Source organism: Dermacentor variabilis, chromosome 5 (assembly GCF_050947875.1).
Source record: "Dermacentor variabilis isolate Ectoservices chromosome 5, ASM5094787v1, whole genome shotgun sequence".
NCBI lineage: Eukaryota > Metazoa > Arthropoda > Arachnida > Ixodida > Ixodidae > Dermacentor > Dermacentor variabilis.
In genome coordinates, this window is record NC_134572.1 from 145,183,561 (window position 1) to 145,210,396 (window position 26,836).

At 44.1% G+C, this 26,836-nt stretch overlaps 3 protein-coding genes across 4 annotated transcripts in view; 1 reads left to right on the forward strand and 2 right to left on the reverse strand.

Annotated features, from left to right (window-relative positions):
* Positions 1 to 4,384, reverse strand: part of LOC142583214 (uncharacterized) — a 45,909-nt gene extending 41,525 nt beyond the window's left edge. The window contains exons 1-2 of the mRNA XM_075693578.1: positions 3,833 to 4,384; positions 2,653 to 2,686 (exon numbers count right to left, since the gene is read on the reverse strand). Of these exons, the coding sequence (XP_075549693.1) occupies positions 2,653 to 2,686; positions 3,833 to 4,098 (300 nt within the window). The 5' untranslated portion in view covers positions 4,099 to 4,384. The remainder of the gene's footprint in view (positions 1 to 2,652; positions 2,687 to 3,832) is intronic.
* A 129-nt stretch (positions 4,385 to 4,513) lies between these two features.
* Positions 4,514 to 9,881, forward strand: LOC142583216 (testis-expressed protein 9). Of its 2 annotated transcripts, XM_075693581.1 has the most exons (4): positions 4,514 to 4,862; positions 5,334 to 5,412; positions 5,557 to 5,673; positions 6,193 to 9,881. In XM_075693581.1, the coding sequence occupies exons 2-4, from the start codon at positions 5,335 to 5,337 to the stop codon at positions 6,280 to 6,282; spliced, it is 285 nt and encodes a 94-aa protein (XP_075549696.1). In that variant the 5' UTR covers positions 4,514 to 4,862; position 5,334; the 3' UTR covers positions 6,283 to 9,881. The 2 variants fall into 2 exon arrangements, with proteins under 2 accessions (XP_075549696.1, XP_075549695.1); XM_075693580.1 differs by having other exon boundaries at positions 4,515 to 5,412.
* Positions 8,135 to 26,836, reverse strand: part of LOC142583215 (dTDP-glucose 4,6-dehydratase) — a 48,917-nt gene continuing 30,215 nt past the window's right edge. Inside the window, exons 10-13 of the mRNA XM_075693579.1 lie at positions 24,600 to 24,685; positions 19,061 to 19,174; positions 11,550 to 11,651; positions 8,135 to 8,577 (exon numbers count right to left, since the gene is read on the reverse strand). Of these exons, the coding sequence (XP_075549694.1) occupies positions 8,524 to 8,577; positions 11,550 to 11,651; positions 19,061 to 19,174; positions 24,600 to 24,685 (356 nt within the window). The 3' untranslated portion in view covers positions 8,135 to 8,523. The remainder of the gene's footprint in view (positions 8,578 to 11,549; positions 11,652 to 19,060; positions 19,175 to 24,599; positions 24,686 to 26,836) is intronic.

The following is a 26,836-nucleotide window of genomic DNA, read 5'->3' on the forward strand; positions in this document are numbered from 1 at the left end:
GCAAAAGGAAACAGCACTGGAATGAAATTCTCACATTGTCATGGCCTTGCTTGCAGTTGGCCTTCCCCTGCTATCAACTTAACAACTGCACCAAGGTTCTGTTTTGATGGCCTCAATTCCTTTTCCACTGTGTTTATTTTCCAAGCAAGCTCAAATGGAGTGCCAAAGCCAGCTGCAGTGTGCATTTCCTCAAGTAAGTGCTTTGATTTATTTTAAGTGCGAGGGGAAGGGAGTTGGTGGATGTGGGTGTAGATGTCTCTAGTAAAGCCTGCCTCGACTGTAAACTTATCATCAAAAATCCCTTATTCATGCCCTCCTGCCACCTTATCGCAAGGGTTTTAAAGGTAAACTAAGGAGAAATGCTAAATAAATCTAGACTGATAAAGTAGTCCTTCAAAACTTTATTACTATTGCCTCAGGAGGCTGATTACTAGAAAAGAGAATGATGATCAGAATTTGATTTCTTCAATTTCATATTTGCATTTCAGCACCAGTACGTCAGTGTGACGTAATGTATTTCCAAGTATTTTGTTACACTTCATTCGGGCTGTTTTGTTGCCGTAAAAATTAAGGAACAGTGTCTCAGTTCAGTCTATGACTGTAGACAGGAAAGTAGACAGGATGCACAGAATAAGATACACAATGTGCCTGTCATTGGCTAGTTTAGAATTCAATGCAGTCCATTTTTGCAGTTAAACTAGGAGATAAACAAGCAGATGCCATCATGACATCATGGTGAGCTGGACGGGAACTTTAAGGCAAGGGCACCACATGTATTTTATTTTTGTGTCTTTTTTGGCTTACCATGCTTCCTCTCATGGCAAGAGTGGATTTTCTGGTATTGTAGACGTGTATAATTTATCAATACAGCTCAACATAGCTTTTTTCTTTTGGCGATTTTCCAGAGGAAGAAAAACACATGCACACAGAAACATTAATGTACGCACTCAAATTATTGCTAAAGATTGCGCGGTGAAGCACCACGCGACTTCGAAGACTGCTCACCCGACACATCACACACAGCGGCGCCTATCGTATCTTTCATGTCAATTAGCAGGTAAACAGTGACGAATGTTCACTACGCAGTCAAATCACACAAATTTAGTTTGTATGGAGAGACCGTTTCTGATTTAACCAAGCGAGGAAGTGCAAGGCCTGTGGCAATAAATTGACGCAGGAATATCTTTTGGTCACTAAACAGCGACATGCAAGTGCTACCTGATATACTTTCTAAAGGGGGTTTCCTTTTTATTTTCGTTGCGCAACTGTAAGCATAGGGAGCGATGCGCGCATATCGCGGCCGCCTATGCTGGAGCTGCCCTCTTTTGCCTCTAGCAACATGGCCTCTGTCAGCTTCACTTGCTCCCGCAGGTACTGGGACTGGTACTCCAGAAGTTTGATACATAACCTCCTTGGGTCGCTCCCACAAGCATTTGCAGTAACCCTGTATCCTGTATACTACAATATGTCCATGGTCTGACAGAGTGCTCTAATAGCTGGTGTTGACATAAGCAGCACATTCAAGTAGCAGCCAAAAACACACACACACACACACACACACACACACACACACACACACACACACACACACACACACACACACACACACACACACACACACACACACACACACAAAATAACTTTTTCTTTTTGTGGCTTACAAATGATGTGCACCCTTTTCTTTGTAATAATGACACATGAAAATAATCGCAATTAATCTTGTGTGCAGTTACTTTCTTTGACACTGTCCCTTTCTCCCAATATCCCCTATTTTTAATAATCTGAGCCATTAACTACAGACAGAAACAAATGGAATCCCTTGTCTAAGCACAAGTTCCTAAATATATCATCATTACTTATGCACAACCTTGTTGAAAGACAGCATTTCATTACTTACATCATTAATTTTAGACTACCTCACTATGTCTACACAATAAATATCTGGTTCTTCCGCACAAAAGAAAATGAATAAAACTTTGATTTAGAGTGCAAGCTGTCATTGCTCACAGCTTTTAGTGCTTGGTCTCATGTCACGAATGCAGTACATGATGCCATAAAGAACATTTTTATTGTAACTTAGCCAAAAGTTTATCTATGTGTTCAGGTGACTGCCCAGCGACTCTTACTAAAGTGTCACAGATAAGGCAGCAGAAGCATGTATACCAGGGCAGCACTACCACAGGGGCAGTCTATTGCCTTAGTAATCAGAAAGTAGTAGGTTTACTGCAAAGTGGCTTCACATAGTAGTACATTTTTGAATTCATTCACACATTTGCGTTTCATTACAATATCGCACACTTAGAACAATGGCTCTAACATACCCACTTCACGGCTGTTACAACCACAATGTAACGGTACAATGTGCTTTGTAGAAATGCAAAGCACACAATGAGTCTATAATTAGGAACTCTGTTGTCTCTCGCTATGGTTAGGGTGCAAGACGACTTCTGTTGATTCAACGTTGGTTAATCTGATCATGTTCGAAAGCCCCAAGAAAGGTGTCAATGGCTTTGGTACATGTTTCTTTTTTTACTTTGATAAAGCTCATTGCAATTAATGAAAGTCAGCCACACTGTTTAAACTTTCCTCAGAGCACAAATGACGTCAATTTTTAAGCACTGATAAAATGCAGAAAGATGCGCTTCAACTTACGATGAGAGTTGCTACCTTTTTCCTTGCTTCCTCACTGCAAAAATGCAAGTAAATAATTAATTAAAAATAATAAGCTAGATACTGTACCACACATATGAACCACCAAGCAAAGAAATAAATGCTCTCTTCTCAAATTATTAGTTGTTACAACAAGCATTCCACTAGATGACTCAGGTGAAGGCCATAACAATGGCAATGCAAATTTAAGCACTTATAGGTCAAACTTCAGTCACTGTACTTACAGAAGACTGATCTGAAAAGAGAAAGAAAGATCATGCGATTTTTTTGTGTGTGTTAGCTTTGAAACCTTTACAACGCTTTATATATTTTTCTTATGACATATATGGGACTCAACGTAAAACCGCGCACGCGTTGACAGCAATCGACAAAGCTTCGGTAGGGATGAAAAAAAAAAAAAAAAAGAAACGAATGCTACATTTCGATCGCCGTGGCCTCTACACAAGCATTTTCACAGCATACGTGCCGCGGCGGACGGCCTGCCGACAGCGGGCGGTAGTTACACAGCCGCGCGAACAAGGGAGCTGGGGCTGCCGTAATTAACCACGTATAGCTCGCGGCGCGCTTCAGGAGCAAGACGCCGCGCGACGTCTGGCAGCTGACCGCTGGCAACTTCATACAAGTCGCGTGAAAGCGTCGAAAAACGCACTTTTTGTATGCCGTAATGCAGCGAAGTACCGAAAGGAATGAACAGGCTTTCGCGCAGGTTAAAACCGCCGTCTCCGAAACACATATACAATGAAGCTTCGTTTCTTTCTTTTTTTTTTTTTCTTCTCCCTTTCCGTGCCGTTCACAAACAAAGCATCGACAGGGACTTTTAAGAAAGCTGATGTGTCAGCGCCAACAGCTGTCACAAATTAACGGACGGCGACGCACATTGCCGTCCGCTAGATTCTTGGCGCAGCAGGCAGACAGTAAATTTGCGAAAACCGCGCTCGCATCGCGGCGCGGGCGAAGCCATGCAAGCACGCTCGCGCATAATAGCGACGAGATCGCTCACGACGCCTGATGAGCGGCACGCGTGAACGACTCCCACGATCTCGGCAAATGCAAAGGCACCGTTATTCACCTATGACTTACGATGCCACGCTGCAAGAAATAAGATGTCATTGTTTACGGTTTCGATCTAAGCATCGGGAGGCTCGCGAGAAGCTGCCATCACCTGATCGACTGCTCGATGTGGGTCTTCATCCAGTTGTTCCTGACCGGCTTCGTTGCTTCGGTTTCCAGCGGTCCAGAAAACATGCCCATGTTCTCAGTTTCTGGCACATTTTCTTTAAAATCAATCCCGTTAGTCAAACGACTACTAACGTCAATAGCACAGTCCGAAGCTTCCACTTCAGGGGGCTCGTCTTTCACACAACAGCCGACTTCCGATTTGACCGACGCTTTTTCTTTCTTCAACGTCTTCGTTTTCGTAGGATCCATAATTTAAGTTAAGATTCACAAGTTTAAAGCAGAGGACACACTTATTTAAAACGATTACCATTTTGGCACGGGAATCAGCTGGACGAGTTGTTAGAGGACGCCGTAAAAGATGTCACCAAACCTACTCGTCTAAGTTTCCGTCGTCGTGTATAGGGCTGAAATTTTTCGAACAAATGTCTAAATAATTATAATGGCCGAAGACATTATTATGGTACAATGACGATGCCTCATTAAGTCGACTAATTTTTCGTCGCATCATATTCAGACCAGGTTTTCTTGCAAGCCGGTCGATAACGCGCATGCGCACTAGAGCACTTTCGCTTTTTGCATTCGTCTTTGTATTTCGCTACAGGCATTTGTGTGTGTGCTTGCATTAAACAATCGATTGTACTGCGGCTGCGCAGCAAGCGCGGACTGCCGTTGCAAAATACAATAATTAAAGCTTCTCCTTTCACCTTGGTACTGCGCTTTCAATAAAATTATGCATTACTTTTCTATGCATATGCCAAATGACGGGACGATGCAGACTGCGGAAGTTTCAAGCGTCGTATTTAGGATTGACTTGTTACCTTTAATATAACGAGTTGCTTCACACGCGCGCGCACAGATACAAAATAGTTTTATTAGTGTTGCATAGATTCCAGAGGGCGCAGCCGCGCCGCGTCCGCAGCTGGTCCGCAGCATTCGCTGGCTTGGTGGCCGAGAGCGTGCTGTATCGGCGTGCTCGTATTGTTCTGCAAGCGTATCTTTTCACTCATTGGAATGTCAGTATTAGCTGCAAATCGCTTAGGAATTTTGTGGCGTTGTGGAGAATGAACTTTCGCTGAGACATTGCGCTCGCCCTTTATTAGCATGGCTTTTCGGTTGGTTAGCCGTTCTGCTGTGGCTCTAGCTACATTGCTACTGTGTGCAATCTGCGCGCCATTCTGCCCAGCTGCTGTTAAAAAAAAAAAAAAAAATGCACAGCTTCGCGCATGTTAGCAGCACACGGGCCGATTTCTTTTTCTGTTCGCTAAATAAAGCTCGTCGAGCATTTTCTTTCGCTTGCTGTTGCATCAATCGTTTTATTTGACGCCGCCTGGCACCTGTGCTTTCTGCGTAACAGGCCAGCACGATTGTCCAGCAAAATGTCGCGCGCATTTTTGCGTCTCTCCTGCATTATTATTTGGAAAGGAAGCGCTGCGTCGTGCCTTAAGTTTCAATGGCCTTTTATCTTTCGGTGCTCGCTGCCGCAGTATGGGAGACACCAGCGACAGGCTTCCGGAGATTGAGAAGTCGTCGAAGGACTACTCATCGCAGAAACACGGCGGCGAGGTAATCGCGCGCCGCAGCTTTTCGGGCTTTTCGTCAGGGTCGACGTGCTCGAGTACTGCAGACCGACAAAAATGTACCGGGGACAACTCGTACAGCCTATGCCAAGGACGACACTGAGGTACTGAATCTGTAAATTACACGCAGGACAAGTCTATGGCTGTGCTCTTGGAGAAAAACCAGCAACTAGAAAAGCAGAAGGCTGATCTGCTGGCGCTCATCAAGAAACAAATGAAGTTGATTGACATATTGAAGAAGCAGAAGGTACACAAGCTTTGCATATTGTGTCACGGACACGTAAATTCGCGTTACATACTTAAACAATAGACGAGACAAAACGCATATGCATGTTTTAACTGGTTTATTTGAAACCCTGTCGCCGAGAACGTATGCACAAACATGTGACACTAGAACATGTGCACTGTACTCGTGTTGCATAAAAAAAGTGATGGAAAGAAACTGCTTTTTGGCAATTGCCATGTGTGTATTGCGCAATATATGATTGGGTGCCACATGTGTGTGCATGCATATTTGACAACAGGATTTCAAATAAACCAGCTGAAAGTACATACTACGTGTGTTTCGTTCTTTCTATTGTCCACATCTGTTAGGTGCATTTGCATATTCATAATGCTGAACCATGTTGCCCAGTTGTGTTGACCTACTGTGTGGTGTTGTCGTGCAGCCAACCCCCTTGGAATTGGTTGCCATGTTTCAAGGAATCGAAACTGCAGTGCAAACATGTGACTAATTTCCACTGCCCTTGCTTTTTTTTTTTTCCAGATACACTTGGAGTCTACTAGAATCATCCAATTCACGGAAGACGAATTGATACACCTTTTCAGTATGGACAAGAAGGACCAAAATCTCTAGAACATAGGAGTCTACACAGTATACTGGCAGATTCGTGTGCAGTGGTGTAGAAACAGGGGTGGCCGTGGGCCCCGGGTGAAAGGGGCCAGTGGGGGAAGGGGGGGGGTGCCATATACGTCTGAAGATACCCCTCTTTTCGCCGGGACAGAATACCTATGGGCCCCGGGTGTCAGACGACCTAGCTATGCCACTGTTCATGTGTATTTGTGCAACAGGCATGCAGACCAGGGACCAAGTATTTGCAGTAGATTACATATACTGCAGATAGGTAGCAAAAATACTGCATGCTGCTTCGATGCCAATATTTTCATGTATGCTGCTGTTAGCCTCCTCTACCTGCTTGTGAATTAGATCAGCACATGCAAGTGCGAGAAAAATGCAAGTCCTTAGCTGAGGCCTGGCTCATGCCAACCTATCAATGTATGGTCTACTCATTTGAAAAGAAAGCTCCATGGAGGGAAGTTTGATACCACAAGTCAGAAGATTGTGATCATGTGATGATACAAAGGCTCTTTCATGCACTTTAGACCTGTTAAAACTTTTTGTGACACGCACACAAATTCCACACTGGTATAGCAAATGTTCTGAAAAAGTTTACAGACATTACTATGGTCAAAACAAATTACATTTGCTGATGGCACGCACCTGATAGTTATAACCAATGTTCTTACTTCTAACTTCAGCACCGAGAATTTTATCCACCAGGACAAAGAAAAACATGCAGACTGCTAGAAGTTTTCAAATTCATATAATCCATGGCTTTATCCATTTCACAAAGCTGAAATTCTAAGCAGAGACACACATGTTTAATTTGCAACGAGCATGCAAAACAATTGCAATAAATAACTTGTCTCGTCCCTGCACACGTTTTCACAGGGTTGCTTGGCAGGCTCAATTAATATACGCAGGTCAATGTGTACTAATATAACAGTAGGCAACTTTCGTGCAGTCACAAGAGCAGGGTTTCGATTCTTGCTTGGCATAGCTTAGCACCTATGAAGGGAGAATATCAAATAAGAAACTGAAGCGTTGAGAGAGAAAGTAAGCAGAGGAAAGGTACGGAGGTGAACCAATGAACGAGTCGGGCATCCAGTTTGCTACCCTACACTGGGTGTAAGGGAAAGGAGGAATAGAAAAAGGTTTAAAGGGACACTAAAGAAAAATATTAAGCCAAGCTGAATTGAAAAGGTGAGGTGTCTGTAATAACAAAATTCATAGTGAGAAGACAGCTTTTGTCAGTGAGAAAATGACAAAAACAGAAAAGTCAGAATGGTGCCATCTGCTGTGAACTATATGGTAATTCAAATGTGACGTCAGCACCGACCGATTCACAGGGTGGCAGAGAGGGAGGTCACGTGGAGATTATGTCAACTTGTCTGCTCTGGCGCGGGCAGTTCAAATTCAGGAGCAGCAATGGGACCTCGTGAGGCAATTTTCTATGCAACAAAGCGATATATATTGGCACACAGAAAACGATGATAGACTTTCAGATGAATAATGTATCAATCTAGCTGGACAATGTTTTGCTTTAGTGTTCTTTTAATCTCTCAAAGCAGCAAACAGACGTAGTGGGTTGGCTCTGGATTAATTTCAGGAGCCAGAGGTTCTTTAACATGCAGCTAAATATAAGCACACGAACATTTTTGCGTTCTGCCCTCATTCAAAGGCGACTGCCATAGATGGCAATTGACCCTGTAATGAAATTAAACAAAGAATGAACTAAACCTCTGCAACAGAACATCATAGTCACTAAGCCACCGTGGAGTTTGGAAAGATGTCTGAAAAAACAAAAATGAGAAGAGCTTTCTGGCAATAACAGCTGTCCGAGCAATAAAAGTGAACCATGGCAAAATACTTGGCACAATGGCTTAAAAACTTTTATTGAAACATCATATCACAAAACAATACAATCAACTAGACTGCAAGCAAAAAGTTTCAGAGAGCATCAAAGGCGTTGGCAGGTTTCAACAATGCAAGCAAAAACTCGCTCATGGAATGTAAAATACTAGATATACTGTATAGAGAGTGAAAAAGACGAAGAGACTCCTTGGGGGCCTACAAGCTGTAAATAACCTACAAAACACGAGAGCCAGGCAAGAAAACCGGCTTGCACATTGCACTCGGGCGATGGCCGCTGTCGTCGATGTAGAGAAATACTTGCAAGGCACGTTAAAGTTATCTGTAGATGACCAGAAGTTGACTAGCACTTCTGCCCACTTCGCTTTGCTCATCACCCTTGCATCACAGGAGCAGTGACCTTGGAAAAAGGCCCATCTCAACATAATCGTCCACTACCTGTGGGGCAAAAAATGAAGAAAAAATCAATGCGGCGAATTTTGTAACTTTGCTACAATTCCATAGTTTTTCTGTGCTGTTTGTAACTCAAGAGCCAAAATGATGCCTTCTGCAATTTGCTATAGACTTTTGAAAGCAGGAGAATGTGGATAACCGAAATTTCAGAGAAGTCGAATATACTTTTGTTTTGAATCAAAGTGTTGAATTTTCAATTTAATACTCCTGTCAAGCGGGTAAGTTAAGTGCACTTCAGTACCTTGAGTGACAACTTTAGGCTACGTGTCACTAAATGGGAAAAACAAAGCGCACTTGCAGTTAAAAATAAATAAATAAAATAAGCAACAGACTAAAGCCCAGACCGCACGTATGCGTCGCGCGTCCGCGCCCCCACGCATGCGCAGACAGTGTGGCATGGCTTGTACACGTCGAAACGCGGCGCAATCTCGGTAAACAGCTCCTCTCTGTTACCGCGCGCTTGAGCTGCCTCGTGTCGGCGCGCCTGGCTATGCAGCTACGGGCAAGTACATTAAATTCTCAGTGAAGTAGATTTACATCATGCAAGAAAGTGCTTAATCTCTCCTTTCTGCGCTGATCTAACAGCTCTAAAAATGTAACAATTACGTTTATAGACATCGAAGTATGTTGAGACACTGTCAATAACAAAGTACGAAGCGGCATCTTCCAAGGCGTCTATGAGTGAGCTCAGTGAGCAGGCGCTGTCACGCGTATGCAGCGCATGTGTGGTCTGGACTTAAGACCGTGCTTTTTGAAGCTGTAGATTAAAAAGGAAAAAAAAAAAAAGCCTTCTAAAACGTGATTGCTTTACGCTGTATTATACATAAAAACAAACTAAAAAAAACGAAAACATTTTTATAATAAGAGTGTTGCAAGTTGATGCCGGCCAAGACGAATGCCCAGCCAGTCCAGAACAACATTGTGGTGTGTGAAGGGGTGGAATTTGATCCTGCTAGAACAGAATATGAGCGAGTTCTTTTCCGATTATATTGTTAAAAGCTGTTCAAAAGCTAAAAAGAACTTATGTGTCATTTTTTTATGCATTACATTTTGTACCATCCAAACCGCTGGCTAAGCACTTGGCCAGCAAAGTGTGTTCCATGAATGCACTCCGACCAGTGTGCGTTAACTTGCCCACTTGACAGGGGTATAAAAATCTCATATTTGGTGAAGTTTTTTTTTTACTGGGCTTGTTGGTGCATATTAACTAACTAACCGACTAACCACATGTGCATTCGCGTCAGTATATATGCGCTGTGCATTTTCAAATAAATTGCATGTTCACAGTCTGTGCTCGTGCTTGTTTCCTTCCTTGACCCGTCCTTGCACAGTTCACCCACAAATCTCATATTTGGTAATGGTTGAATGTCCCCTCCCCCCCTCCCCCTCTCTTTGAGGCGCCAATTCATTCTTTTCACTGAAAACTTAGTTTCGCCACATTTTTCGAGTCTTCAAAATCATGAATAGTGCACTGCTGCAAGCACACTAAACATTTTCAATTCTTTTGCGAGTTTAGTCACATTTACAGAATGTGGACTCCATGCAGGAACTCTCCCCACAGGAATGTCAGATATGATAACATCAACTACATTTCATGTCTAGCATACTTGGGAAAGCACCTATCCAGCCACTGAAGTATACGCTGGATGCAAACCACTGTGAAAAACACCAAAAGAAATGAGCCCGCTACATGATGACATTCCGATACCAAGAGCATACATTCAGACATCTACCTTCCAACTCGTTTTACTAAACACCTTACACGTATTAGTTAATCTTTCAGTACAGGCGCAATCAGAAGTGTTTCAAGATCTTTGTGACACTTTAAATGTCATTTTCATCAATACTTTTGCTTTTGATGCGCTATCTTGTGTGTGAATGTGCGCACAATGCCTGAAGGGGCTATAGAGCATAGGTACGCTTCCGCAAGCCCATCTACCATGTAAAAAGGCCTTGGGAACACCGAAAATTTTAAGCGTACATTTGTAAGCCAACCAAGAACCATAGCGAACTTTTGCTGCGACAGCAGTTAAGAGCTGAGCCCGTCCAAGAAGAAAAAGCTATGGGGAAGTTGGTGGTGTTCGCTGTGAAAGGTCGCTGTTGTCATAGTGAGTTCTTTCCTTTTTTTTTTTTTTTTTAAATTTAAGCCATTTGGCCAGTCAGATAAGCCTTCCAAACGGCATTGCGCATATTGAAGGCAACGGATAGGACTTATTTGTACCACCCTACCTCCAAATATAGCTTTAAATATTTAACTGCCAGTAGACAGGGGAACATAGTAGAACCTCACTAACATGATACCGTTACGTGCGATTTCCCGGCACCAATGTTCCCGATCGAGAACAGAAAAAATGACCCGATAGAGTTATGCTTCTTTTTTACCGTTTCATACGTTCCCAGAAAACGCACTCTTTTGGCACCAACTTTCAGCACATTGCCAAACTGCGGCCGCTCGATCCCATAGAAGCAAGAAAAAAGCGCTACACATGCACCGTCGAGAACAGTGATCACCCACAGCAGCAGCTTGCCCACAATGTTTCGAGGAGTGCAAACAAACTTGCTGAAGCTGCAAAAACGACAATGTGCGTCTCGGGAGGCTTAGAACCCTCCAGCTCAAGTGCGTCGGCATCTCTAGCTGCAATGCTTCGTGTCACATAGATGTCAACTGCAGCTGAGTTTGCCAAATTTTTCAGCGAATTCAGATTGTACATTTTCCCAGTTAGTATTATTTTTCTTGCATTTTTTTGCCCAACAAGTGTGAACAGTTTTCTACTGTGTTAATAAACTCCATATTTTTTTTGCATAGTATTCGCATTCAATTTGAAATTTTCACTTCTCAAAGACCTCTATGTACTTGCTACAATGTCATGCAGGGTACAAAGTCACATAAAAGTTCAACGATGACAAGTATCAAAGCAAGAAATGTTAACGTCGGAATAAGTTTCAAGCCTGCTTACTTCGTTAATGCGTTCCTTCGTCATCTCGGGAACGAGGTACGTGAAACCGGTGCCGACAAGCTTGCTTCCATCCAAGCACAAATTCCTGTCTCTGAGAAGCTCCTGTAACAACAAAAATGTGCGAGGGCATGAAGCAACTAGAATTCTGCACTCCTTACTAAGTGCAAGTTAAAAGTGGCAGAATACAATTTGCTGTCAGTTGGAGCCAGACCAACAACCGTTGTAGAGGTCGTGGGCTTGGCTTCCACTGATGGCCAGTTGCCTTTTCTTCCACTTTAATTTCAGCTTTCCTTTATTATCAATATGAAGCGTGTTGCAAAGTTAGCCCTCACTCATAATTCTACAGTAATAGATGCAATTGTGCAAAAAAGAAGAGAAAAACAATACATTAAAGGCACACAGAAATAACATGATGGACGGAAAAAACTTTAATGAGAAAAGGACCTGCGAGGTTGCCAGCCCGGGCTCAGGCCACTGGGCATTATGTGCGGTGAGGCATAGCCTTGCCACCGCTGCCCTGGCCCACTGGATAGCCCATCGTTGGTCGTCTAGTTACGAGCTAGTCAGAGTGCTTAGCCATCGCTCCTCGAGAAGGTCCGGTTCTATGTCGTCCTCTACATATATTGATCTGATCTCTGTGCATTTCTATAAGATGTGTGCCACGTCTGTGTGTCTGTGCTTGCAGAGCTTGCAGCTCGCGTCTGGGTATTGTGTTAAATTTACTCTGTTTAAGTGCACTGGGTTTCGGAACGTTCTGGTTTGCAACCTCCTCCAATCTGTCTCTTGAGACCTATTGAGTTGTTTGTGGGTATGCTTCTCTTTGTTTCGTGTAGTGTGTCAGTATGTTGTGGTATGTGACCAGTCTGTCCCTGTCGTCTTTTATCGTTTCGTCATCGTCGCCTCCTCCGTGTTCTCCATCGCCTCCATCGCAGTCCTTCCCCCTTCCCCGGGGGCTGCGGGGTGTTGGGCCATCACTGCCCTTGCCGCGGTGGGTTAGTTTTCGCACGACTCGGTGGGACTTCTCGTTGAGGTTGGGAGTGGCATTCGTGGTTACTTCTCCCATATGTGCCGGGATCCATTTGAGGTATTTGGGTGTAATTTTGCCGTTCTTAAAGTCTTCTGCTCTGCGGTTCAGGATTTTGGCTGCCTCGGTGGAGACCTAGCCCTTTGTGAAGTTCGTAATAGCAGTCTTGGAGTCGCTCATTATTGTTCTGTATTGTTGCCGACCGTTGATTACAGCCAATGCGATTGCCGTTTCTTCCGCTGCCTCCGACAATCTGGTCCTTACGGAGCCCGCAGTGACGGTCTTTCCTTTCGTGCATACGACCGCCATATCGAAGAGGGAGTTCCCTTTGTCAGCGCCGACTCCACCATTGTAGTCCCGGTTTCGGGGGTACCCTGCGGTGTCTACGAAGAGCAGCCCCTCCTGCGCCAGGTTTTTGAGAATAGTTTTCATGCGGCATTTTCTTCTCTTGAGATTGTGCACAGGGTGCATGTTCTTCGGGATATTTTACGTGTTTATTGCGGATCAGACATCTGGGTGAATCTGCGTCTTGGGGCCGTTCATTCCGTGATAATTTATGCTGATCTTTTCGATGATTTCTCTACCCACCTTGGTTCCGGAGAGTCTTTCAAGCTGCGCTAACCTCTGTGCTTCCGCGATTTCCTCCAGCGTGTTATGTACCCCGAGCTGTCGTAACTTTTCGTTTCTTGTGTATTGGGGGAGACCCAGTGCTATCCTGTACGCTTTTCTAATGAGCGTGTCGATCTTGTCTTTCTCAGCCTTGTTCCAGTGGACGAACGCCACCACGTATGCGACGTGGCTGATCGCAAAGGCCTGAACGAGCCGTACGATGTTTCTTTCTTCAATGCCCCTCCTGTTGTTGGAGACTCTCTGTATTAGCTGAACAGTCGCCGTGACTTTCTTTTCCAGGCGTGTTATAGTTTCCGTGTTTGTTCCCCTGGCTTTGATCCAGAGACCCAGGACACTAATCTTTTGGACCATGGGTATCTCCGTGCCTTTTCTCGTGGTTAATCTGATTCCCCTTTTGTGTAGTTCTGCTATGTATCTGGACGGTTTGCTGAGCCTCCTGGGGCAGTAGAGTAGCAGTTACGATTTCTCCGGCGAGCATTCTAGTCCGGCGCCCTCCAGATGATTTTCGATTGCTCCACCGCCACTTGAAGTCTGTTTTCTATATCGTCATCGCTTGCGTCTTTCGTGGTTCAAATCGTAATGTCGTCTGCATAAACGGTGTGATTAATGCCTTCTATTCTCTCCAGTTTTTCCGATAGTCCAATCACGACGAGGTTGAAGAGCATCGGTCACACGACGGACCCTTGCGGCGTGCCAGCGCTGCCCATGTCCACCTGGATACTTTCCTCCTCGTCCAGTCTGATTCTGGCTGTTCTTCCCGTAAGGAAATTTCGGATATACTTATACGTTTGTTTGCCCAGGCCGAGTTGCGTGATTCTGTTGAGGATGGCCGTGTGCTTGACCCTGTCGAAGGCCTTCTTTGGATCAAGTCCAAGTATTGCCCTCAAGCCCCGCCCTGTGGCGTCTATGATTTGCTCCTTGAGTTGTATCATGGCGTCTTGGGGAGAGAGCCCTCTTCTGTAGCCAATCATGTTGCTGTGGTACAGGTCCTTTGACTCCAGGTAGCCGTTAACTCTACTCAGGCAAGCGTGCTCCATCACTTTACCAACGCAGGAAGTGAGAGAGATCAGCTGCATGTTCTGTATTTCTAAGGATTTACCCGGATTGGGGATGACGATCGTGTCGGACCTCTTCCATTCGTCGGGTATCCCGCCGTTCCGCTAGCACTCGTTGATGTAGTCTGTCAAGTGGCTCGTTGCCTGGTCGTCCAGGTTCCGGAGCATCTTGTTGGTCACTTTGCCGGGCCCGGAGCCGACTTGGTCTTGATGGTCTGAAGGACCGCCTTGATTTCTTGCTGGGAGAAATCTCTGTTGAGGTCCTTGTTGGGAGAGCCCGAGTAGTTCCGTTGTTCAACGGCTGGAGGTCTCTCGAGGCACAGTCGATGATTTCATCACCTATTTCATGATTGTTTCGTTTGTACTTGTGTCTGAGTTTGGTCATTTCCGCTTTCGCCGCTGTCTTCGTACCCGACGGGTCGAGCAGGTGCTTGAGGATCTTCCACGTCTTGTCCATGTTGATGTAGCCGTCCATGGCGTCGCATACCTCGTCCCAATCCTGATTGCATAACTGGGCGCAGTGTGTTTCGATGTTCTTGTTTAGTTCTGCGATTTTGCGCCTTAGATTTATATTGTGTTTTTGCTCTTGCAGGCATTTCTGGATGGATTTTTTGGCTTGTATGAGGTGCGCGAGCCTGTTGTCCGTCCGCGGAGAGTGAGAAGCACCTTATGTGATAGGCAAAGAAAGCTTCTCTATATATTAATAAATGGCACCAGTATGCCACTGCGAGAGAAAAATTGCACTCTGTAAGAAATAAACCACACCTTAAATGAAAAAGAGGAAGCATCTATTTAAAGGAACACTAAAAAGAAATGTTAAGATAAGCTAAAGTGATAAGAGTAGTGCTTGAGAACATCTGAAGTGCCAATATTATCGCGACCAGAGCTTTAGTAATCGAGAAATTGAGGTAAATGCAGGACACGAATAGAGACTCTCCCGGGCACTCCTCATTTTATATCTGTCACTAGTACTACACTACTCGTAATAAAAAAATACTTGCATTGCATTACAAGATGATAAAAAAAAAAAAATTACCCTCGACAATGGCATGAGCAGTCGAAAGGTTGTTTTCTACGCTCTGTGTCACCCGCTCTTTTGTGTTTAAGTTGTCTCTCGGAAAAGCGGTGGTCCGGGGTTCGAGTCCCGGACCAGGACGAATTTTCCTTCAACTCTGAGGCTTTTCTTTCGAGGAACCCGTACGGGTTTCCTTTGTAGCAATTGCTACGAACGGGTGGATGTCTGATTTTCCCTTTATTAATTACTTCTCTCCACCTTGCAGGTTTCCGCAGAACTACTACGTAAACACTTGCCTTTGCTTTATGTTGTCGACAAATTCGACTTCGCCCTGCCATCTGCTAGCTGCCTGGTTAGCTCAGATGGCAGAGCGGCTGTCCCGGAAAGGTGGTGGTCCCGGGTTTGAGTTCCGGACCAGGACGAATTTTTTTTCAACTGTGAGGTTTTTCTTTCAAGGGACCCATACAGGTTTCCTTTGTAGCAATTGCTACGAATGGGTGGATGTCTGATTTTCCCTTTATTAATTACCTCTCTCCACCTTGCGGGTTTCCGCAGAACTACTACGTCAAACACTTGCCTTTGCTTCATGTTGTCGACAAATTCGACTTCGCCCTGCCATTTGCTAGCCGCCTGGTTAGCTCAGATGGTACAGCGGCTGCCCCAGAAAGGGGGCGCTCCCAGGTTTGAGTCCCAGACCAGGACGAATTTTTCTTCAACTCAGGTTTTTCTTTTGAGGGACCTGTATGGGTTTCCTTTGGAGCAATTGCTACGAACGGGTGGATGTCCGATTTTCCCTTTATTAATTAAGTAGTTTTGCTATCGTGTAGTGCTGCACTGGTTTTGCTGGCTCGTTAATCTCGTACAGACTGCAAGTAGCTGAGAGTGCCACGTCCATGTGACATCGCGGGATTCCCGAGCGGTTCACGCCACTTGACCAAGAGCAGCTGCAGTGTCAAATCCAACGCTCTTGTCTTGGCTTAGTTTCTCCATGGCCACGTGTTTGAGTTCTTTGAGTTTGAGTTTTTTTAGTTCTGCGAACGCAGTGGTTGTTTCGTCTGCTTTGTCGTCGCTTTCCATTGTGTTCCGCGTACTGTCTTGCCTCAAGGAGTGTCGAAAAATTGATGCGCAAGCATGCAGAAGCGTTTTCACCCACAGACTCTTTGTGCTTGCAATAAACAATGCCGACTGCACCTGCACATCTCTTTTACGCATCTTTTCTTTAGCTCTTTCTTAAAGCTTTTGCATCTTTCTGAAATGTTTATTTTCCTGGAGAATTTCGTTCCCCCTTTTATTAACATTTATGTTTTATTTCCCCCACCACTTTGCAATTGTGTTACTTGCTCTATCCTTCGGTATTTCAACCAAATTTTGAAGGAGTACTGGCATGACATTTTTTCTGTTCCCAAAGATATACCTCACCCCCCTCACCGCACAATGCAGTCCAAAGACAAGTGGAGTGCCGAAACATTTTCTGATGCCTTTGAGGGCAAGTATCTTGAACATGTTGTTAGCCTCAGGATTCCTACTAATTGGGCATGCCTGAAGCACTAACCAACTTCAACTCTGCAGTTTCAACATGTGCCCTAGTTTAATTAGAAATGTAATTATCAACTTTTAGTTGAATTAGTTGGTGATTATCATGAATTCGCTGATGCCTGAAACCGCTAGTAATGCATGGGCAAAAAGAGGCATTATCTCCGCTACACTGTCCTCTGAAAATTTCTGGTTCTTCCCATTTGAAGCATATGATAAGTCTACCAGACATGGGTAGGGAACACATTCTGTAGCGATTCCTTCTGTTATCTGCGTTTTTTCTCTTTTTGTCATTGGCTCGCACGACATCAAAGCCTTGCAACTGCCAGGAACGACTGCTTGTCAGTACAGGTGGTAAAAAATGAATAGAATAGAAAGAAAGGAATCCTTACAATACAAGGCCACAGTCTTCACACTCTCAGCACATGCACACGTTGCCCCTGCAAGACCTCCTAGCTCGAGAATGCATCACATTTATGGGGAAAAAAAAAAACTGTTTTCGTTCATTGTGGTGTTGCCTTTTCAGGACTACAGAGGTTATTAAAGACATTACCATAAACTCTCACATGACCACAAGCTATCAAGTTCTAGTTCACCTCATCTCTAAGCACAAACAAGGTGCAAAGCCCTTTCAGTTTAATAAAAGTGTTGCCTGCGGACAGACAGCATGTCAGTACATGTGGACAAAGGACCCTTTCCCAAAAAAAAAACAAGAAATCGGTGATCTTTTGAGGATGAGGCTCCATTTGAAAATGGCCGTGAGTTGACTCTTCACCTTTTCGCAATGAAGCTGCAGCTGTTCGGCTTGTTGTTAAGGCTCTCTTATTCATTTTTATTTTCCTTTTGGTTAGATACAGTTCGACATTTATGACGCACAGCATGGATTTCTCTTGGACAGCAAACGTAACTTGGAAAAGCTTGACACTTTCACGAAAGTGCACGTCGTGCTCTGAAACAAAACCTGCGATTTGGATTTTGCTGTGTCTGCTATTGTCACTGTATACCTGCTACATGAGCTTCAGCCTGTTGCGACGTTACTCATTGTACCTGTACTCAACGTTGCAAGGAAGGACACCACGCTACGGACGAAAATCACATACTTCTTTGAACAAGTGGACGTTTCTCTTCACACCCTGGTCTGCCCAGATGAAATCAACTTAAAAAAACTTCACTCTCAGTCAAAGCTGTCGTTGACTCTAGTGGATTACAATCTTTCCATACCACGAATGGCGCAGAGGTAAGCGTTGTTATGCCAGTGGTCGAAAGCGTCCCGCCATGCTGATTGGGCAACTACAAAAATCTCATTTGATGGCCAGCGCAGACAAAGTTTTAAGAAGGAAACCATTTGACCTCTCTTGGTGGTCTTCTGCTGACCCCTCCAAAATGTTGCTCAGTTGGCTGTAAAAGTTTACAGGGCATCGGATTTGTGAAAAAGCTGAATTTCTGCAAAGCCTGGCCACGGAGCCTCGAATTGAAAATTACAGGGTGCAGTAGCCTTTGCTACCTATGCAGCAACCCATTAAATATGTTCCATGACTTAAAAGAGCAGAAATTCACACTTGCATACCGGTCATCTGCGCAAATTAACATTTGTAAGAACCCTGCTGACACAATAAAGAAGGGGAGCATCATGCATTCCTACTGACATTTCTTAAAGTTGGCTTTGAATGGACATATTTTATGAGATACGCACTTTATTAACAAAGATTTACCTTCTAGGCAGTACACAAGCAGTGGCAAACTTGGGACAACAGAGACTGATAACACATTGTTTTTAGATCGCAGTGACATTTTCGGCCACTCTGCTGTGGCCGATTTCGTCTGCTTCAGGCACTTGTCTGTGTAAACTTGCTCGAAGCAAGTACACCTCTGGCATATGGCATCTTGTGCTAGCACAAGAGGGTGACACAGGTGCTATCACATTTTATGGATGCATTTTCTGCAATCTTGCGCTGCCCTATCTTTCCTCAACACATCTAGGAACCTTTTCATGACCAGAACAGTTCGTAAAAGTTGACGCAGCATTCTTAAAATTGGAGAACCGGCCCAAATTCATGAATGCTACAGAAAATTTATGGCTTGGCAGATGTGCATTGGTCACGGAATTCGTGCCCCGTAAGCTTTTGTGGCCAGCTGTACACTGAACAATTTGTCTTCTGCTCTTACTCGGATGTCCTCATCCCTATGCCTGGCTACCGAGTGTTCGTTGCCTGACCGAGGCGTCAATCCCTACGTCAACAAACTTTGTGCTTACCTGACAGAGGTATGGAGACAATGGCGTGTTGGTGATGTTATCCTTCTGGCACGCCTCCAGCCAGGGAGACAGGTGCTTCTCATTAACCTGCTCCACGGTCGATTCCATGTCGGCCTGCGCACGGTGAGAGATGAGGGGAAGCGAAAGAAAGGATGTGTCATGCATTTACCAAAATAATTGGCAGTCACGCACCAAGGCAAGGCACTGAAAGCAATGGCAAAGTTTAGCGTTGCACTGAAGGCGTCTCGGAAAGCTGGCGTGATCCGGAGTGCTGCCAGCGGCATTGCAGACTTCGCACAGTGTTGTTGCATAAGATGAGATCGAAGGGAAAAGAGTCTGCATTTGACAGCACCCAATGAAAGAACTGCATAGATTCAGCTCGACGTTTACTGTCCGTTCTGCTCAGACCAGTGTATGCACCATGGTGTCGTCTGCACACAGCTGCTGACCAGTCCTAATGTGCATATGCAGAACACTCACACCAGCAGTGAAAGCCAGAATGCTGCCCTGGCTTCAGCAGAGTCGATTGAGCAGGGCGTAATGGTGTTCCCACTTGTTGTTTTTGCTACCCAAACACACTGCGCGACTATGGACAATCTAGAACTCAATGCATGGGCCACACGTGTGCACCAATAAGGTGACATAACGATGCCACCAACGTGCCTGCAGCACCCGTATATTTACCATCGCAATAAAACGGGTTGTTGAAAACGGGCAACAGATAGCTGATTCGGTAAATTTTAGGGATCCGATTTATAGTGGCAGCGCATTTTATCACCTACGTTGCGTGCAGGTTACGTTTCATTCTGACCATATTTTCTCATCCCGATTTTTTACCCATATCATTCTTTTTGAAATACATAGTATATACTGGAGTGTGCCTGTGCTGAATGGAATCCACACTTATCCAATCTGATCTGCACACACATTGGAATGTGTTCATGACCAATTTGTGTCACAAGATTATTCCTTTAGTGTGCTGTCTATTTAACTGCGTTTAGGATATGAGGGGTGTCAATTCTAGAAAAGTGCTGCATTGTAGGTACGGTTAAATGATGGAATTGAAAGAGAACAGTAATGTCCACTGCCTTACTGTACTTGATTATCTACATTAACTCTTTCGTTACCGCAAGAAAATGGTCGTTTTTCATAGTTCTAGAGAAAAAATTATTTACCACTGCAAATAATATTCCAGCACACAATGCAGCATAGCATATTGTGAACAATGAAATGCTCTTTCCAAAAACATACGTTGCCAAAGAAAAAAATTAAGTAAAACAAAAATTCTACAAAGCACTATTTTTGCTGCCAGTTGATAAAAACAACAAGAAACACCTACAAAAATATTAATATCAAAGAAAATTCAGAATATACATATTAATGATAACCCAGGAATCGTGTCTGTAAAAAAAAATATGCTCAGTACACCACCATTCTTCAGATACAAAAAAGAAGCTGAGACCAATTCATCGCTCATGCCACGTGGTGAAGCAGTTTCTGGATTCTGTGAAGCATAGGTGTCCTACACAATTTTCCACAAAACGTTTAGTTTTTGTTCAACTTTGCGGTTCGCGTAACAAATTTTGCAGTTCCGCCTTTTCGGCATCTTCTGAGGATGGTCAGATGAGAAATCTAAGGAATGCGCGTCACGAGTTCGTCTAGAGTCATGCACCTCTTCCAGGACCGATCGCTTTCAGCGTAGCTGGGCAACTACAAGATTACGCATCCAAGCATATCTGTTTGTGTTCTTGCCCATCGTCCTTGTCACCTCTGCAGAGAAGAGCAGTAGAAAGAAATAACATGCTGTTGTGAACTGTCTTGCGCTGATCCGTAGTGCTCGGCCGAGATGTGCTACAGGTGGCCTTCTTGGTGTGAGCGGAAGATTCTTTGTTACGGATAGCAGCACATCATAACCAAGCGAAGTATGCACCCTGAAGATAATCAGTAGAGCTCTGAGGTCGTGAAAAAAGATAAGCAGATAAGCATGCACAAGGAAGGAGACCGCTCGAGGCCGTAAACTCGCCAGTGAACAGCTGCGGATGTCCCATGCTGACTCAAAACATTGTCGCCGTCAGAGCTTGAATCTGCTTTACTGTCATCTTTGGAATCATAATCCGAATCCTCATCATAAATTCAAGTGCGGGTGCAGCATAGCTTCGAGCAGGACACCTTAATCGCGACGCAGCTGCGCGGGACGACGCCATGGGAGCGACTTTCGATAACTGTGCTGTGACACCGGCAGCGCCCCTTGCCGGGATTTTACGAGAGAAGCGTTACCAAAACTTTTGGAAACTGGTTGCCAAAGTCGGATTCACATGTTGGACACGCAGCGGACCTTCAGAAATACACTTTAGTGGAATAAAACAACTCGGACTCCAAACGAAAGCTCACTAGTGAACGGGTGGCATCATTTTCGGTTCGCTATCACCACTCAGCACTGTTGGACGGCAAAGCCGGCAATATAACTTAATTCTTAACTTGCTGGGAGTCATTTGATTACAAAATTTTGATGCTAGTGCGGCGATATCACGAGCGGCATGCTTTTTTATCGAGCGCGGCAGAAGGTGAGAGCCACACCTCTTTTTGCTACAACATATGCACATTAGTTTGTAAAACTGTTCGTCAAAATTCACAACATTGTCAGATTGCGAAAATTTAAACTGATTATGAAAGTGCAGTGCCTGTGCTAACTACTCGATGGCCTTATATGTACTATAAGAAATGGCTCCAATAAGTCGGAATTGGCGATCTAAAGCATCGTTCACCGGTGGTCGATTTGAATAGGCGTGGTAATGAAAGAGTTCATGGGAACAGACTTGTCACAGATATCCAAATGGTATAGATCACAATTATGTCACATCAGTTGGGACACTACTTACAAGAGGAGGTGGGCACTACTCTCAAGACAAATTATATGGAGTGGTGTTACCTTATTAACAAAATTTCACTAGTTAACATTGCAATTTAACAGGTTTGAACAAAAGCCCCAATTTTGAAATTGAAGCCAAGCCGTAATGAAGTAATCTATAATTAACAGATATCCTGTGCTTGGCTACAGTTTTGAGGGTAATTCCATAAGTGTCTGGCCTGATGCACCTTTAATGGAGATAGGAATCAAACAACTGTGTCACTTTTCAATATGATCTCCCTACACTTCGACACATTTTTCACACCTCTGCACTAACATTTTTATGCCCTTCAAAAAATAGTTTGGACTTTTGTCTCAAAAATGTCCACGGACGGCACTCTTCACTTCATCATCAGCAGCAACGTTTTTGCCTCGAAGATCTTTCTTCAGCTTTGAGAAGAGGTAGTAGTCACTGGGCGCCAGGTGTGGGCATTAGGGCGGGTGATCGATTTCTTCGAAGCCACAGTCCTTCACTGCAGCCTTTGCAACGCTTGCCGTGTGAAATGGAGCATTGTTAAGCAGGTGGACACCATGATGGAAAATCCCTCACCTCGTTGTTTATTGCATCATGCAGTGTGTTTAGAAGTGGCGCATAATACTGTGCGTTCATAGTGGTATTTCCTTCCTTAGTGTTGATCGAGATAATCGCGCAGCAATCCCGAAAGATTGTTGCCATGATCTTCTTGGTCGACTGAGTCACCTTGGCTTTTGTCGGTGGCGCTTCTACTGGTTTCCGTCACTCCATCGATTCCCTTTTGGAAAGGGGATCGTAGTAAAGGGCCGTGGTTTCATCCCCGGTGACAAAAGGCTCCAGCACTTCTCTCTAGATTTCCACAGCAAAGCTCTAAAACTTGAGAGGACAGGTCACACATTGCTCTTTTTGCACAGAAGAACGGGCTCGGGGCACCCATCTTGCACTGAACTGACCTTTATCATATGAAGCTTCTCTTGAATTATGTGGAACACAGTCGTTACAGTCAGTTCCACCTGTGCCGCGATTTTTTTCAACTTCGGCCTCTTGTCATTGAGCCCTTCCTCCTCAACGAAAGAGACAATTCCTTCGGTCATCACATCCATGGGCCAACCACTGCAGGGCTCATCCTCAGTGCTCTCTTCCGAGGTGAAACTGTTTCGCCCACTCCTTCACGATGGACTAAGAAGGAGAAACTTCTGCATACACACCATCTAAATATTGTTTCATAGCACTTGCAGAAACCCCTTCTCTGGTGAGGCCCGACAATTGATTTTTAGCATTATCGCCACTTAGTGTGCCTCGTGTTTGTCAGGCGAGTGTGTGGTACTGACGAACACGTGCCGAGTTCAAGCTCATACGCTGGCCTCTTAAGAGATGGCGCTGCGTGTCTGAAGCGGGTGTTTTGAAATCGCTGTGTGTTTTAGATGTCAGGCCAGAAACTTACGGAATTACCCTCGTACATCTTCAAAATATGTGGCAAAGTGCACTGATATTAACACTTATCAGCACCGTGAAAAATGGGGTGCTGATAAGTGTTAAAGGAGTACCGACATGAAAATTTTGTCTTGCTCTTTTTACTTGTTTAGGTAGCCGTCGACTGCATAATTAAGATACAAAACCATAATTCCTTGAAAGTGGCACAAATAATTGCAACACCTTTTATGCGACATGCTCAAAGCTCGTGCTAAGTGTAGCTTGGCTTTATACATGATGTAGGAGACTATTCACTTCACCAAATCCAGAGGTCACGTGGTGTCGCAAACAACTCAAGAGCATGCCACTTAGCCCAGTCGTAGTGTGTGCATACACATGGCTGGTGCCATGAGACTACTGCATCAAGTTTAATTCACGACAATAGTCTACTGCTCCACGTCTGAAGCCATGCTGCATTGGCGTGCAAGCATTTTTAACCGGTAGCATTCAATGGAAACACTTACTTGCTGCACTCTCAAGGAACTGAGTCTCCCTGGCATAATTTACTGGGCCGACCGCTATCCAATAACTTAATAAAAAGCAGAAAAATTTTGCACCAGTACTTCTATAACTAGAACATCAAAGTATTTCACCACAGATGTTGAGGATGTATCTTGTGAAACGAGTGGAAAGCATAGGATGTCTGCTAAATGAATTTTACTTTACTATTATAATATTACTTATTACTGAATATTACTTCATTATTATTACTTTACATGAAGATTACTTGAACAGTCAATGACAATGTCAAGGCTTTATATTTCGGACATATTTCTAAAGTTTCAACAGTGTTCTGCGCAGCGTGTTGCACTATGCTGGAAGAGCTCAGCAATGAAAATCCATGGGGCGCACATATGACTATTTCTTTACTATTTTCAGGACAGAGCAAGCTACTTGCGATACCAAAGGCTTCGCTGAATGACATGGACCAAAAAATGTGAAACTTGACTACAAACAGCATAAAACAAGAAGACTGCTCTTGCAAAGCTGTAAGAATAAAAATGCAGACAGCTGTACATTGCACAAATTTCTGTGATGCATTCGTATAAAAAATATGGCTTGATACTGAGTGACTGTTTGCACAAATGCGCAGATTTCACCAACTTTACACCGATGGCAGCAAGATGTAGATGCACTTTTACTTGAGTGCAACATTAAATTAGGATTAAGAAAAAAATACTCACCTTTGCAAGAAGTGAAGCAGCAGTTCCCCAGTAGCTGTGGCTTATCGAGAATTTTTCAGAAATGATCTCAGTCACTTTTCCTTGCGCTGAAAAAGAATAAGATGATTTAAGTCACCCGTGGTGTAACCTATAGCTCCCACATGAAGAGCACCCACGTGAAATTAAAAGTAAGCAGTGACAAAATAGAGCACACCACTCCAGGTAACTTAAGCCAAAGTGGAAGGGGGTTATAGTCTGCAATGTGCACTCAGATGTGTTAAAAGAAACACGTGAGCACGTGGCAGAAGCATAACTGAAGGTAGTATGCACTGTCAGTCAGTTATCACTAGACACAGGCATGCACATCCGCATTGCCTGCAAGGAGCGAGAACGCTTTGTCTACAACAAAACTATTGCTTCTGTTGTCTTTTCTCGTTTACAAATGAGAGTCGTTCACTCGATTTCTTTTGCTTTCATTTTTGTGATGAAAAATATGGCACGGCAGCTATCTGAAGCCCAGACCTCTCATCCTTACGACAATACCAAAGATGGCGGTCATATTTAAACAAAAAGGCCTGCGATCTGCAGTGCGACGGCACTTTCTCAAGCCCAGTTAACTACCTGATTTCTGTTGACAGACCTAAGAAAATCTGCGATTTTTTTCTAGTACTTCCCCATGTGATCAAGCAACACCTGAGGATCGGAGAAAAAATGGAAAAGGAAGAATGGAAAATTTTGACTAGCTGGACCATTATCAGTGCTATGACCCCCTGCAAAGCGGTGAGCGGTGAAATGGAGTGGCAGGCAGACTTTTCCACGTCACCTAATACAAGTTCGAGAGGGGAAAAAAAAAAAGAACAGTATCAGTACACCTTTAAAAGGCCCCTGCAATAGTACTTCAACATGATAAGAAATGTCTGTCTTGTCACTTGACAGAACTCTCATGATATTCGTGACAGCATTGTCAAGTGACAAGACAGGCTTTCTGAATTGCACTGAATATAGCTTACGCAGTGAACCTGTGCTCAAAGGCAAAGTATGCATATAATTTGCACCAACAAGCCAAATATTGCTTCCTATGCAGTGACGCTATGATTCTGCTAAAAAAAGGCTGCCTGCCTTTTGCTTTAACCTCTCTAATTCCAGGCCCACTTGAATTTCTCGAGGCCTCCATGAATGGGAATCAAGCCTGTGACCTCGTGCTTGGCAGCAAAATTTAATATAATAATGGGGTATAACATCTCAAAGCAATCCACAAGCTATGAGAGATGTCAAAGTGGAAAGCTCCATACTATTTTTGGACAGATGGGGATTTTCAATATGTAGCTTAATCTAAGTAACATTGTGTTGTTTATGGTCAAAACAAACTTCGTGCTTGATTGATTAAGGTATACAATCATTTTTTCGTTACATCCTCATAAGACTGCGGCCAGCCTAGCAGTGAATCAAAGCCACAACCTTCTGCTCGGAAGTTGAATGCCTGAGCCACCGAGATGCTGTGGGGGTCAGAACAGAAGTCACTGGAACCTGGAAAGTACCGCAACTGTCGGGGCCGCACAAAAAACACTGCTGTTGTCACCACATTTGGTCCAATGCGTCAGTCAGGGATGGCAGCTCAGCTGCGTAGCTGTTAACATAAATTGCTGTAGCTTCACTTACCGTAATTTATATTAACACAAATCGACGCCTTTCTGTATCCTTGAAATAAATGATAAGCCGCTGTATCTATGATGCATGCAAGAAGTTATACAGCTAAGTAGAATTGTAAACTGAGAGCCCAATTACACGAAGCAAGATAGGCTACAGGACGACTGCTCAAATTCCCATGCTCATATTCACCACCCTACCCAAAATGCCCAATAAGTTGTGTTCGATGTGAAACTAGTATAATCAGAGTATACTAAACTGCTGTAAATGTGTGTAATTAAGCACCATTGCTCATGTTTTAGGCACCTATATGTCACCGACCGACATGTAGAATGAAAATGAGCCCGAGTGCATATGACAGGGATTATCAAATCCCAACTGGGACCTTACCACTGTAGTTGAAAGTGCAGAGTCATTGCATTTTACCGGTGTCAACATATGGGCAGAAACGTGGAGGTTAACAAAGAAGCTCGAGAACACTTTAAAGTGGCCCTGAGTCACACCTCGGGCTTGGTGAAAAAATAGTCCACAGGCAGCATAGCTGCTGTGAACATCTCAGCAAAGTCTTGCAGTCATGCATGGAGCTCGCAAGCAAAGCACCAAGTCACCGT

What these genes read in the sequence shown, in the direction of transcription:
- LOC142583216 (XM_075693581.1), top strand. Translation starts at nt 5,335, where the DNA reads ATGGGAGACACCAGCGACAGGCTTCCGGAGATTGAGAAGTCGTCGAAG. An exon ending in CGCAGAAACACGGCGGCGAG is followed by an intron (nt 5,413 to 5,556) that starts GTAATCGCGCGC and finishes AATTACACGCAG; the next exon opens with GACAAGTCTATGGCTGTGCT. An exon ending in ACATATTGAAGAAGCAGAAG is followed by an intron (nt 5,674 to 6,192) that starts GTACACAAGCTT and finishes TTTTTTTTCCAG; the next exon opens with ATACACTTGGAGTCTACTAG.